Raw genomic sequence first — 15,059 nt, 5'->3', positions numbered from 1 at the left:
CCTGTATCATTTGAAGGGAAGAATGAATTGCTGGTCCAGTGTCTTGATTAGAAACTGGCTGATTTATCTGCTTATCATGTCTCTCCACCTTCCCAGGGGAGATCTTCTGTTTTGGGCCGTGATACTGTCATTTGGGTTCTCTAGTCTGAAATCGTTGCTTGATTTGGATCCTCAGTCTATAATAATGGCGGGTTATTACACTTGCTAAACAAAATTCAATGTTTTATTTCTTATTTCTTGGAAATAAAGCGTTGAATCTACTCCAGAGAAACCATGATGCTCTCTGAAAATAGTTTTTTGAGAAGCAGTAACCATGGTTGCTCTCGGCTAGAAGCTGCCTTGGTTTCAACTCTAAACTTTTGTTTCATCATGAAAAGGAGAGAAAGCTGGTCATTCCTAGGAAATAGGTTGGCCCTTTTGTAGCAGTAATTGTGCTATTTCTCTTGCCATCAGGAAGGCAGACGACCAGCTGCCCTCACTTTCTTCCCTTATACCCGAGAAGTTTTCTTACCTCTACTTGATCTTATTTCCTGTGTTGGAGGAAGAACTGTTATGTATCTTTGCCTGTTCTTTTTTTCCTTCTTAAAAAATGTTATTTTTAAATTGTATGTAACGTTCCATATTCTCCCCTTTAAAAAGAAGAAATACAACATAGATAAGGCGGCACTCCCCTCTAACCAGGCCCTTCTGGGCAGTGATCCCTGGCATGTATTGGTGTGTATCCCTTCAGAGCCTCGTCTCCGTGTTGTCATTTGTAACCGTGCTCTCTGCTGTATCCCTTTCTTCTCGTCTGCTTGCCATCTATCCTGCCTGCTAAACCTGGGACGCCTGTGGCTCAGCTCTGGGGGCAGCAGAAGGCCCTGTAAGGGTGAGCCACAGGCACGTGACTCTGCCCACACCAGAGCCTGGCTTTGCCCCAGCTCCCAGACCTTGCCTTCTGCCTGGCTCTGGTCTGACTTGCCAGGTCTCTGATCCCAGTGTTTGCCCCTCATCCGTAGCTGATGCTGACTCCCCCTTTGATATCTCAGACTGTGGTAGGTTTGCAGTCTTGCTGGTGTTCCCAGGCTGGCCTACGGCCAGTTGGCTGTCAGCTCCACCCACTGGTTTGCCTTGTACAGCAGAAGGACTGACCCCCGGAGACCACGTTTCCCAAGCCCTGGTGGCAGCTGGCCTCCAGCTGGTTTTGGACAATAAGAATTTCTGGCAAGACTTGAGTGCAGGAGGAAACGAGAAGCCAGAGAATTTCTCTCTCTCTGCCCTGGTCAGCATCTTCTTCAGGGATCCAGTTCCATCTGGGCAGACCCACGTGTGTTTCAGTTTTTATACTTTTTTTAAAAAATTATTTTATTTATTAATTGGACAGAGAGATCACAAGTAGGCAGAGAGACAGGCAGAAAGAGAAGAGGAAGCAGGCTCCCCGCTGAGCAGAGAGCCCGACGCAGGGCTCGATCCCAGCACCCTGGGATCATGACCCAAGCCAAAGGCAGAGGCTTTAACCCACTGAGCCACCCAGGCGCCCCCAGTTTTTATACTTCATCTTGGCCTTGGAGCTCTGTTACCTCCGTCTCCCACTTTATTCCTTCAGTCCAGGGGTGGTGGCGCTGTCCCATTCTTCCGGATTTGGGGGTTGTTTTGCTGTCCATCTTGGCTTCTCACTCAATTGTAAATACTTTGAGTATTTGTTAGAAGAACAGCTGGAAATGATGTTTTTTCACACACCGGAAGTTTATGTTATAGATTCCCAAGTTAGAGCTTTTAGGTCTTTTTCTGGGTTCCTTTTCTCCAGAAAGCACTCATGTCCAAGGAGAGTTAACTCCTCGGGAACTGAGAGGGCTCGGGTGGCCCTAGCATTAAAGGTTAAACCAAGTTACAGTGATAGAAAGAAAGGTGTAGGAATTTGAGAACCAAAAAAGGAGAGTTAGGAGCTCCTTCCAGTGAATGTTTTGGACAGTCTTGGCCACAAGGAATCACAGGCAAGAAAGCGGGCATCTAGGACCTAGATTGGAGGTATTCAATGTTGATGATGTGTAAGAGACCAGGAAGCAAAAGAGGCTGGCAAAGGAAGCACCTGACATGTTATCTTTTATGTAAATAGGCTGTAACAGTTTGACCAGCAGTAGAACCTGCTGCCTTAGAGAAAGGGATGGGCTTTGGTATCTCATGATCGTGTTACAGGTCTTCACTTGATTCACAACTTGACAGTCGTGAATTCTCTGCTAGTCTGAGAGTGAGTCCTGCACTTGGTCTCTGGGTCTCTGGAAACTCAGGGTGTAGGAGTCATAGGACCCCTTTCTTGCTCCGTAGAAACTTGGGTCATGGTTCATTCCAGTGATCCGGCCCCTGGTGGAGGGAACCCTTCTGCCTTCAAAATGCAAAAAGGCCTTCCTGCAGTCTGTATTCTAGGGCAGGCATTTGCATTTTGGTCGGTTTTTGGTAAGAATGGCATATTAAGAAGCTTTTAAGATTTTCTAACTTGATTTTTCATAGACAGCTTGGGTAACATGCGGGCTAAGAATATCTTTCCATGTGAATTTCATCTGAAAACAAAAATAGAAAAAATTATATGTAAATCCAGACTGGTTTTTGTGACCATCTCTGTATTGACTTTATTTAAAAATATGGACAGCATCTAACAGAATGTTAATAGGCAGGAGCATTGAACTGGTGCCATTTTGGCAGCTCCCACAAAGAAACCAAGTGGTAATTAAGTTTTTTCCCCCTTCTCCTGGAGCAGTTACACAACAGTTACATTTTTCTGCCAGTGAAGCAGCCCTAGGAGAATTCACGCACAGCTGGAAGCTGGAAGTTACACTCCCGTGTAGTCCAGGGAAGTACTGCAGAACTTTCTAGTAATCCAGCACAAATCCCCGACATGCAGTTTTATGTAGACATGCAGTTTTATGTATCTATCTATCTATCTATCTATCTATCTATCTATTTTTAGCTTTTGAAAATTAAAGGAAAAGAAAAAAAGCCTGTGAACCTTAAGAGTTTAATACAAGGGGATGTTTTTCCCCTATGACTTGAGCAATGCTGAAGAGAAAGTTATATCCTAAAAGGTGTTAGTTTTATTCAGGATTCTTGGGGACCAGGGCCTGCAGGCCAGCCCAGACCAGCTTACGCCAAAAAGGGGGAGTTTGTTGGTGTTTACAGACCCTGGCATAGCTCACAGAATGAAAGGTGGTGCTACCAGAAACAAGCCCGTAGGCACCTGGACCAGGTCCTGGAAGCATGCCAGTACCCCCAGGCTCGGTCCCCCTGTTGGCTCTGTTTTCTCAAACACCTCCACCAGGTGGAAGGGGGAGGGGTCACCTGGAGCCTGTGTCTCATCTCCTTGTTCCTCTGGGCCAAGGAGAAAGGAGTGAAAAGAGTGTGCTGTTGCCTTCCTGATCTTTGTTGCATCCCGCCTCCATCCCCTACAGACAACAGACAAGCCCAGAGCAGTGTTCAGGCCCAGGTAACCAGAGGGGTGAGTTTTGTGATGGGCGGCCCCCAGCAGGACTGTGTCAAGCTGGAGGAGTATGTGTACGTGTATTGGTACATGTGTGCTTGCAAGAAGCAAGACACAGAGGGCTGCAGAGGACAGTGTTACTAGCTAATAAGTCAAAGTGCTGAGAACGGGGCGGGGGGTGGGGGGAGGCAGGGGCAGGAGGGAGGGTCAGCTTTATGCTTTTATGTATCACAAATTGTGTTGTTTCATTTGTTAAAAATAAGCTTGTATCACGTTTTTGCTCTGAGAAGCATCTAGTAAAGGAGAAAGAAAGGACCCTATTCAGTCTGGACTCAGGAGGGGTGTGGATGTGGGGCAGAACGTGGGACAGCTTGGGAGTCATGTCATCTTGGCCTGGAGACCCAGGGCTTCCCAGTAGGACACGGCAAACCTGCCTCCCTCTGGAGTGGTAGCAAGCCGGAGCACCCCACAGTGCTGTTGGCTCCCCGGCCCTGTATCCCTTTTAGAAAGCAGAGCTGAGTGGGTCAGACTCACCACCACCGCAAATGTGGCCAAATCTACTAGGCAGTGTATCCTTGTCCAGGGCAGTCAGAGGTAGGGCAGTGGCTGCCCACTCATGGACCACCCCTGCTTCAGCCCCCTGAGACAGGAATAGCTGGGCCATTTTCAGGCAGAGCACCCGATGTGAGTCATTAATTACGCAGGAAAAAATCCTGCTGGGCCCCCTTTATGGAAGAGAAGGCCAAGTAGATGACCAGTCGTTTGAATCTCATAGTCCGTCCAATTTGGTTAAGAACTTCCAATGCCTGGCACCAACGGGCTGTGGACAGTTGTTAGTAACCCACGTTCAGGACGTGTCTGAGGTCAAGGCTTCTCCCTACCTGCCAGAGTTGCCAGAGGAGCCAGTGATGTTCCATGTTGGGGGTGCTGTGGACCAGGAGTAGCAGAGGACAGCAGCTGCCACAGTGGCCAGCACCGCCGCTGCCCCCCCCCCGCCCTGCCGCCTCTCCAACTGGGGCCCCGGGCACCATGCTGAGCACACCGCTGACATGGCAGTATGATCCCCAGCAAGGCAAGGTGGCTGTTTTCAGTCACAACCAAGAGTTGAAACCCAAGTGCCTCGGGTCCCGCTGGCGGTAAATGGTAGGCTTGGGTTTGGTACTCCTCCCCTCAGATCGCACAGCCTCCCGAAGAGCCAGCCTTTTTGGGCATTTCCCATTCACCAAAGTGGGTCTGAGTGGCTCTGATTGCGGGTGCCTGCCTGGTCTTCAGCTTTAGATGAAATGAGTCCATCACACTGCTCAAACCTGTTAGAAAAAATACGTGCCTAACAGAAGGGCGACTTCAAGGCAAGTGGCTCCAAACCCTGGGGGAGGCAGGCCTGTTCTCTTCTTGCCACCTATTAAGTGGGACAAGGGGGAGAACACATCTGGAGACTGGGATGGGGTGACAAGTCCAGTCTGGGACACTTCGAATCATGGGTGCCTTGGACCTGAGGCGGGATGGCCATGGCCAATGCTTCAGTGCACCTCGGAGGGTCCTTGGACCAGACAGAAAGATGGGGAAAAACCCCCAGGTGTGCAGTGGGAAAGAAATAAGAGATAAATATAAATATAAATAAACATATTCATATTTTTATATATATATAGTCCCTATTTCTAAAAATTTAAATTTACCAAATTTAACTGGTTATGTATGTCTGGTAGAATTACAATCGCGTTTTGTTTTCTTCTGAATATTTTCCCCTGTGTACTCAATTACTTATAGTGAATATGTGTTCCTTCACATACCAGAGGGAAAAGTATTTTTATAAAAGAAAATAAGACCTCTTTCTTTAGTAGAAAATGGCCCGTTTTGATACGCACGGGCGATGAGGTGATGCGGGTAAATACCTCTGAGTATTTGTCATTGTCCTAAGGCAAAGTGTATGAACCCAAGCTCAGGTCGTCTATATGATTACAAGCAAGGCTGTCCCTTGACGCCACCGTGCACGTTTCAAGCCATTGTTCCCATTTGTAGCATGTATGTTAGGTGGACAGAAGCTGCCTGCTGAGCTGTAACTTGTCCATTTGCAGAAATGAATGCCTTCCTGGCCCTCCCCGGCTGCAGGTGATTGCTTCTGGTGTCCTGCAGCCAGGCTGCAGACTCTTGCTGGGCTGCTGTTGTTTAAACTGTGAAATCGAAGGGGGTTAGGGCTGGAGGACAGCCTCCAAAGCCTTATTGAGCTCTAAGATTGTAGGCTTCCTTATCTTTCAGAGAATGGGAATACCTTACAGGGAATGATTCAAAGTGACTGTTGCGCTCTAGAAGGGGGGCTGGTGCAACAGAGGGACTGATGGATTTTTTAATTTTAATTAATTTAAGTTTAAATTTATATAAGTGCATAGGGCCAGTAGCTACCATATTGGACGGCACAGCTCCTCCATTGGAAGATAGTAATAGGAGGTGAGCATTTTAAATGCCTCTACACTTTTACATGTATATATTTTTAAGATTAAAAAAAAAACTCTGTAATTTTAGAAAAACAATTTATTGTAGAAAATACAGACAAGAAGAAGAAAGTAAAGAGTAGTCATAAAGGAGAGTTTACTCAGATAAAGGGTATGGGCACCATGGTGTCTCAGCTTCTAAATGCTGTCCTCTGCATATGTCCTAGTAACCAGCTGGCTTTCAGAAGCATAGCCTGGAATCCTCCAGAAAGGGTTACAACATGTTAGTAGGAAAGAATGCCTGTGTATGGCCCAGAAGACAATATGGACAGAGCTGTTAGCAGCCCGCCATGACTCATGTTTCTCTCCTGGGTGCCAGGTGATCAACCCCATGGGCTGGGACGCCTTTGGCCTGCCTGCCGAAAATGCAGCCATCGAGAGGAACCTACATCCAGAAAGGTGGACACAGAGGTATGTATTCACAGGCATCTTCAAATACTTCCATACAGAAACTTGAAAAAGATGTTTTCATCTGTGCATGAGAAACAGCAAAGCAGACAAAACATTGCAGTCTGCCAAGCCATGATCAGGATTGTATATATTGGCGCTTGTCTTCTAGCGTGCTGTATTCTTACCTTGAGATGTCCCAAAGAAGGTTCTGGGTATTTATTCATCTGTTCATCTTGATGCTTTGTTGTTATAACATTATTCTGCCTTTGAGTCTTTGCATTTGGAAGGAAAAAGAAGGAGAGGGTTGCATTTGTTAAATTTCTGCGATGCTTCTCATCTTCTTGACCACGGTGTGAGCTACATCCAAATTCTGCATTGTCATTTTCTCTGAAAATTCTGTTAATTTATGCCTTCACCATTCTGGACCAAGGAAGAGGGGACTTAAACATTCCATGTAGAACTATGTGGCCAATATATTTGGGGGCTGGCTTTCTCCAAGGGGGACACATTCTCAGTTCCACCTGTGCCTCAGGGTTCCATGTACCTGTGGGCCAGTGGTGCCCATCCCTCATCCCAGAACCCAGCGGCATGTTCTGGACTCACTCCATCAGCCTCTTTCACGAAGATTTGGGGTCTTTCCCCCACTCCATGCTTCAAGAGATCTAGAAGGGCATTTCCAGGTCCTGTCCCCATTGTCACTGACCTTGCTTTGCTTTATTTAGCCCGAGACGACTTTGTAAAAACATCCTCTGTACCACCCACTTTTCTTTCTCCTCCTAAGCCCCAGTTCCCACTTTTTCAGTTATGGTTAATTCTGGATTAGATGGAAGTAATAAAAAAAGAAAGAAAAGATAATCAAATAAGGTGGATCAAATATGGCACAAAATTGATGTAAACTATACTGAGGATTGGTAGAATAGGGCCCGTGGGCCAGATTTGGCCCTCCCTGATTTTGTAAATAAAGTTTTATTGGAACACAGCCATACCCATATGTTTATATAGTGCCCATGGCTACTTTCATGATACAGGGAGCAGAATCAAGTTGTTGTGATGGACATATGGCCCACAATGCTGGAAACATTCACCATCTGGCCCTTTACAGAAGAAGTTTGCCAGCCCCTCCACAGAGAAAAGAGCAGTTAAGAAGATGGCCCCTGAATCAGGCCACCTCAGTGTGAATCCTGCCTTTCCTTCTTGCTTCCTAATCACCTTGAGAAAATTAATGTCTCTGTGCCTCAGTTTATTTCTTTTTACAAGAGGGAAAGTCTTGTTCCTACCTCATCTGAATGGTTAAAGACTAAGCACCGTCTTCATTGCTGCTATAAACAAAAATTCCATAGTTTGGGTTGACTTATAAACCATAGATACTCCTTTCTCATAGTTCTAGAATCTGGGAAGTCCAAGACCAGGGCACCTGCAGATCTGATGTCTGGAGAGGACCCCCCCACCCCACGCCACTTCCTGGTTCACAGATGGCCATCTTCTCTCTGTATCCCCAACATGGCAAAGGGGCAAGGAAACTCTATGGGGTCTCTTTCATAAAGGCAAGGCTCCCATTCAAGAGGGCTTCCCCCACATGACCTCATCCCCTTCCAAAGTCCTCACCTCTAAATACCATCACCTTGGAGGTTAAGTTTCAACATACAGACTCTGCAGGGACACAAACATTGTCCATAGCAAGTGCTCTTCTGCAAAATGTCTAGCACAAAGCCTGGCGTAAAATAAACTGTTTTGGCTAAGTGGAGATCATCCAGGGGAGAGAAAAGAAAATGATGTATTACCTTATTTCATATTATGTGAAAGTTGATTCATTCGCTTTTCTCCCCCATCCCCATTATTGGACAGTTTTAGATTTTACGTTTTGATTGATAAGCATGAGAGCACGTTTCTTTTGGATTCCCACAATTTGCAGATTAGGGTATTTCTCTTCAGTCAATTTTAAATTTATAAATTCTTGGCTTAAGGGGACGCCTGGATGGCTCAGTGGGTTAAAGCCTCTGCCTTCGGCTCCAGTCATGATCCCAGGGTCCTGGGATTGAGCCCCGCATCAGGCTCTCTGCTCAGCAAGGAGCCTGTTCCCTCCCCACCCCCCTGCCTGCCTCTCTGTCTGCTTGTGATCTCTATCTGTCAAATAAATAAATAAAATCTTTTAAAAAAATAATAAATGCTTGGCTTAAATTTGTGCAGAATACAGACATATGGTTGGGTTGGGGGTGCCCATACCAAAGGGGTTTCCCATCATAAACAGAGGAAGGGCCAGTCCCCAGGACCAAAGACCATTGTGGTTTCTAGTAGATCCTATATGAATCCGAAGAATAGGTGTCCTCTAATTCTAATACGTTGATATTTCCGTCGATTCTTAGTGATTTATTTTTATTTATTAATTTTTTTTTTTTCTTTTTGGCCCGGGCAGGGCACCACGGGCAGCCCTCTTGAGTAATCTAGACTTTTGTAGTTTCCCTTCACGTTCTCCAGTATGGTTCGCCTGTGGCTTTCTCCCCTTGAAAACTAAACTGTCTTCCCTCTGTCTCACAGTAATATTGAACACATGCGGAAGCAGCTTGATCGACTGGGCCTGTGTTTCAGCTGGGACAGGGTAAGTCAGCCCTTTCTCCTGGAAGGGTTTCATCTTTATGAAGGTCCCACGTGCACAGAAGACCGTGCCACTTCCATGTTTCTTCTGTTTGGGTTGGGAGAAGGGACGGGAGGGAGGGATTAGCGCTCCACAAATGGAAAAGTATTCCCGGAGGACAGTCTGCCTCCAGACAAGTAATTTTCTGTGGGATTAAGCTAAGAGAGTTAACTTCTTATTTAACTCTACAGCTGACTAGAATTTATGTGTGTCAAAATCTTTACACGTGGATTTCTCCTCTCCTCTGCAATATTTTATTTGATTTGTTTATTTTTAAGATTTTATTTCTTTCTTAGAGGGAGACAGACCTCGAGAGAGGGAGCACAAGCAGGGGCAGTGGAAGAGGGAGAAGCAGGCTTCCCGCTGAGCGGGGAGCTCAGTGCGGGGCTTGATCCCAGGATGCTGGGATCGTGACCTGAGCTGAAGGCAGACACCTCTAGTGAGCCACTCAAGTGCCCCTTCTCTGCAATATTTTAAAAAGACTATTGGAATCTCTATAAACTTGATTAACTCTCAGCCCATCTGGTTTTTTTAGGTGGCTAGGTATTAAGTTGACTGACCCATTCATTTACCTTTGTTCCAAGTTCAAAATTGAGTCTCATAACAGCCCATAATGCTTGTGTCACAAATAGCATTTTGGTGTAAAATGCTTTTGAATTCTGTATTAAGTGAGTGGAGAATTCCAGGTATGGGAGGACTTCATGAAGACCACCTGGGTGTTAGGAACATTCAAGAAACTGGGAACTAAGCCCTTCAACGCTCTGGCCAAAGTCCCACCCCCGTAGACACTGATGTCCTGTTTGGTAGAAGGGATTCACTGGACCCTCCAGCGTCAGGACCCTTCTTAGCATCCATATGCTCCACAAAATGATTAAAGATTTCATTGCTGAATCTGTCAAGGTCAAGTTCACATCCTCTTCCTCAGGAGAAGCACCTGGAACAAACCTAAATACGATCTTTTCCTCCTCCTCCAGCAATTTCTTAAGTAATTGAGATTTAATGAGTGTAGCAAAAGAAAGCAAACACATTTGAACAGTCCTTTTTCTTTTTTTCTGGTAGCTTCTTTAGGTAAGGTCATGAGCTGAATCAAGTTCTTGTTATACCACTGATGGCATTTTTACCACTTACCTGACTTGCAAGGTTATCAGTGTTTCATTTGGTGGAGGTGGCAAAAAGTCCTGGAGGCCCGGTCCCATTGTTCTGAGGTGCCAGAAATCGCTAATGAAGTGCAGTCTGATGCAGAGACAGCCGAGTGCTGCCCAGAGCTCTCCAGAGAGGAGAGTGTAGATTCTTTGAGGGCAGAGATGGACTCGTTAACCCTCTAGTCCGGCACAAGAACATCAGCCATTAAGTGATTCCCAATATTAGTGGATTCTTTTCCTTATTATCATAGATGATCAGAAAATACAGAAAAGTCTAAAGAAAAACATGGGTCAGTGAGGCTAGTTTAACATCCTGGTATGGTTCCTTGGGTCTTTTATTCTGGAATTATAAACATCTATGTAATTTACTTTTGCGAAGTTAAATTCATAATGCGTGTTTTTATTTTGCCTTTGTTTTTACCCACTACTCATGACCATCTTCCCATTTTATTAAATATTCTTTGAAAAAATGACTTTTCAGAGTGGTATAGTTTCTGTCTTATGACTGTATTATAACTTGTAAGTTTACCCCTTATTATCGTACGTTTAGATAGATTTTAATGTTTCTCTTTTATAAATATGGGTTCTCAGTCCCTTTTGTGCAAATCTGAAGTCCAGAAAGCTCTAAAAACTGAAAAATTTATTTTAACTCATTCGACTGCAAAATCTTACCTGAACTGGTATTTATCTCTCTTAGAATGAATATCTGTATATTTTCCTGTAGGAATAGTAATATAACTTGTTGGGTATTATTTTTTGAAAATAGGTCTTCATTCTGAGGCACAATTGACTGCATCGCAGATAAGGGGTTTTGAACCTGTCATACAGTCTTGTAGATAAATATGTCTTCACTGCTACCACTGTCTAATGGTTACTGAGCACTTACCTTGGGCCAGACACCCATAATTATCTCTTTGGGGAGATAATTATGGGAGGGACTCTTTGGGTCCCTAGTAGGTTCTAAAATGAAGATACTTTTATTGACATCATTTTATTGCTGGTCACTCAAGCAAGCAGGGCTTGGCTAATTCACTGACCAATTTGCTCTGTTCATCCCCCACTCTTGGAGCAGAAATCTTGATACAACCATTTTTTATTATTTCTTTAATGTGAGCTCTCAGAAAAGCCATGGACAGGTTTAAGGCTTATATAAGTACTTAAAGGAAACTTAAAGGTATCATTTGGCTGGTGGTATTTGAAGGTTTGAAGACCATACAAATTTATACTCTTCAGTTATTAGATGTTTTCGTCTGTATTTCTATCACTGTCCATGATAGGGAGGTTCCCCCCACCCACATGTTTCGTGGATATTTGAATTTGGGGTGTGTGTGTGTGTATGGATGATCTAATCATGTCTTTTGCCCACACAGATAAGGAGTGTTCTTTTCTTTTTCCTTTTCTTTCTTCTTTTTTTTTTTTTTAAGATTTTATTTATTTGAGTGATAGAGCCAGCAAGCATGAGGCCAGAGAGGAAGGGAGAGGCAGAGGGAGAGGGCAAGAGAATCTCAAGCGAACTGTGTTGAGCCCAGAGCCCGACTTGGGACTTGATCTCATCACCCTGAGATCATGACCCAAGCCGAAACCAAGAGTCAGATGCTTAACCAACTGAGCCACCCAGCCCCAGATAGGAGTTTTTAGGCCCAATTTATTCTTTATATTATACATTTTCTGGTCGTGTGTTATTTCCTAAACATTATGTTTGGTATCTACCTCTAGTTTTAAAATCACGTCCATAACAATTATTCAAATCGAAGGTTCCTTTGCTGGTTTTAGTGTTCATCAGTAGACCTTTTTAGAGCATGTCCACCCGTTTAAAAAATCTGGATTTGTGAAAATTTTTTTCAACTCTTGTTTTTCTGGCATCATACATTGTCTTCATAACAGAGAATGACTATCCTCTTTTGCTTTCATCTGTGAACAGGAGTTTACTGGGGCATGGAATTCTTCTTTTCTTTCAGATTTCTGTAGTGGACCTTGATGCTCAACCTACTGTCTTTTTTTTTTTTTTTAATAATTATAGACTTAACTGGAAATTGCCAAGTAGTACAGAGAGATCCTACGTACCCTTCATCCAGCTTCCCCCAATGAGAGCATTGGATAAAATTACAATATAACATAATAACGAAACCGGGAAATAGACACTGGCATGAAACTATTAGCAAAGTAGGAGCCTCATTCAGATTTCACCAGTTTTCCACACAGTCACTGGGGTATGTGCAGTAGTCTTCGTTCTGTGCGGCTTAATCCCCATGTGGAATTTAGGTAACAGCCTCTGACCCACCAGTGTTTGGTGGGGAACCTGGGACCAGCTCAGACAGTCCATTTGGTCCATTCGTACATGCAGTAATCTTTCTACCCCTATTTAATGCTTGTTGGTTTCTTCCCGTCTCTGCCCCTGCCGTTTCAGGTTTTCATCAGAGTGTATCCCAGTTTAGTGCTTCCACCCGAGTTTTGGGTGCTGAGTGACCGCTTTCGATCTGCAGTTGTGGGTTCTTCCCCGTGGCAGTTTTATGGGCTCTGGTTCCCAAGAACCCCGACTGTCAGAACGCACGCGCTCCGCTTACCATCCTCCTTTGTTTGCCTGTCTCGCTCATGACCTTGGTCCCTTTGTTCTTCTCTGCCTTTGGGAAGAACTTCTTCTGTTTGCTTTCCACATCACTGGTCCGGTTTCTATTGAATCAGTGCTGCTTTGTGTGGCTTCAAATGCAGATACTCATTTTGCTATTGTATTTTTAGATTTAGTCCTATTTTTTCCTTATCTCATTCAGTTCCCAGCTTCTTTGTCAGTCCTCTTCTTTATTTTCTTCTTTCATCATCTTATCTCACATCTTCACAGACCGCGTATGTTCAGAAACTTTGAGGCTGTAAGGAGATGCTCTTGAAAAGTTATGTTTGCTTCCCGTGCTGAGTCTTTTCTACAAGTAAGAATGCCATGTTGTCCTTGTTTGTTGCAGAATCTCTTCATAGACACCATGTGGATTTTCTCCCATGTTTGCTCAGTGACGTGGACTAATATGTCAAGTCAGAGATCCAGCCACCTGAGGGGAGGGGAGGAGAAGGGAAGCTCCTTGGTAGTCTCTGTATCACTGATTCCTTTCTGGGTTTGGGGAGTCCACTGCTCCTCGTGCATCTTTCCCTGAGGTCTTTACCCAGGGATGAGGTGTGACATCACAGATACCCCTGACCCTGACTGACCCAGAGGGGTCTTTGTGGGCTTTCTGTTTGCCCCATGGCCCCCTGTCCCCTCAGGACTTTGCCTTTTCAAGTAAGAAGTAGCGGAGCCCTGCTTCTCAAGGGCTCAGTCTGTTCTTAAGGGTAGGGGGTGCAGTTGGGCTTACGATATTTTTCTTCAATTTGGTTCCATCTGCCAAAATTCTTCGGCATTGCTGACACGTTGGGGGCACCGTGTATTGTTTTCAGTACTGGTGGAGTCCCTATGTCCCCTGTCTTTATATTCTGTTTGTCTTTTTTTTTTTTTAAGATTTTATTTATTCATTTGAAAGAGAGTAAGTGAGAGAAGGAGCAGGGGGAGAAGCAAGCTCCCTGCTGAGGAGGGTGCCCGACGCAGGACTCAATCCCAGGACCCTGAGATCACGACCAGAGCCAGAGGAAAGCAAGACACTTAACTGCCTGAGCCACCCAGGCGCCCCACACGCCAGTGCTTTTTGATTAAATGTTACACTCTGTCGGTCATATGGACCAGTGAAGTCAGGAAATAAAACAGTAGGGGGTGCCTGGGTGGCTCAGTGGGTTAAGCCTCTGCCTTTGGCTCAGGTCATGGTCTCAGGATCCTGGGATCGAGCCCCGCATCGGGCTCTCTGCTCAGCGGGGGCCTGCTCCCCACCCCCACTTTCTCTGCGTGCCTCTCTGCCTACTTGTGATCCCTCTCTGTCAAATAAATAAATAAAATCTTTTTTAAAAAATAGTTTATTTAATTGATGAGGCAAGTCTGTGCCCTTTGCAAGTGACCTTCCCAAAGTCTCATAAGAACTGATAATTAACAGAATATTTTAAAGTTCAGATAGCTCAGAAAGGCTGTCTTCCTTCCCCAGATGGAGAAAGCCCACTTTAAAACCCGGGTCGGGTCTCATTCTCCCGCCTCTTCCCAGGTGGGACTCCCGGTAGAACGGTCCAGCTCTCCAGCTACATTCTCATCATTCTTACATAAGAGGCTTAATTCTCAGGATTAAAAAAAAGAAGAAGAAGAAATGTATACATTTCTGGAGTTCAGGCATGTCTGGTGAGCCAGAACGAGAGTCAAACGTAGCCGTTAGCATTGTACCGGCTTTCACTTTTTCAGATGTTATTTCTGAAACAGCTGGTGTCATCTCAAGAAGAAGGAAAGCAAGAAGCCGAAAGCTGAATTTGAATGGCTGAACATCTACTAAGGGAAGAATAAAGAGGAAATAGATTCCAGACTGTGCAGTGAGAGACCGGGACGTGCTTCTTTGTAGAGCACTTACTCCCTGGAAGAGTTGGCAGCCTCCCTACAGAGACAGTGTGGGCTGTGTTCTTCTCTCGTGGGCTCAGGTGATGGCCTCAGAGGTCACCTCGTGAGTTCCTTGTGACAGATGACAGAGTTAGCTTTTGGGATGCCTGCGTGGCTCAGTCGGTGAAGCATCTGCCTTCAGCTCAGGTCATGATCCCAGGGTCCTGGGATCGAGCCCCGCATCAGGCTCCCTGCTTCTCCCTCCACCTGCCGCGCTCCCCCTGCTTGTGCTCTCTCTTTCTCTCGGACCAATAAATAAAATCTTTAAGAAACAAGACCAAAAAACAAATGACAGAGTTAGCTCTTCAGTTGTTCCATGTGGCCCATCGAGGCAGGCGTGTCTCCGACTTCGCACTCTGCCTTCTCACTAGTGCTCTGCGCTGGTTCTAGAGCAGGTCTTGGCCGGGCATCTTGGTTGAAGTCAGCTCTGGGGCCTGATTTTTATCAGGCATCATCTGGGTAATTG

The 15,059-nt window shown here is 45.2% G+C and overlaps 1 protein-coding gene across 4 annotated transcripts in view; it reads left to right on the top strand.

The window, feature by feature from the left end:
* Positions 1-15,059, top strand: part of LARS2 (leucyl-tRNA synthetase 2, mitochondrial) — a 152,446-nt gene that overhangs the window by 15,703 nt on the left and 121,684 nt on the right. For all 4 annotated transcript variants that reach the window (XM_004760822.3, XM_004760823.3, XM_004760821.3 and 1 more), the window contains exons 4-5: positions 6,260-6,351; positions 8,866-8,926. In XM_004760822.3, the coding sequence (XP_004760879.1) occupies positions 6,260-6,351; positions 8,866-8,926 (153 nt within the window). The remainder of the gene's footprint in view (positions 1-6,259; positions 6,352-8,865; positions 8,927-15,059) is intronic.

This window comes from Mustela putorius, unplaced genomic scaffold (genome assembly GCF_011764305.1).
Source record: "Mustela putorius furo isolate JIRA1106 unplaced genomic scaffold, ASM1176430v1.1 tig00000095_pilon_pilon_pilon, whole genome shotgun sequence".
In the NCBI taxonomy this organism is placed as follows: Eukaryota; Metazoa; Chordata; class Mammalia; order Carnivora; family Mustelidae; genus Mustela; species Mustela putorius.
Note: the sequence above shows the minus strand (reverse complement) of the source record. Positions and strands in the feature narration are given on the sequence as shown.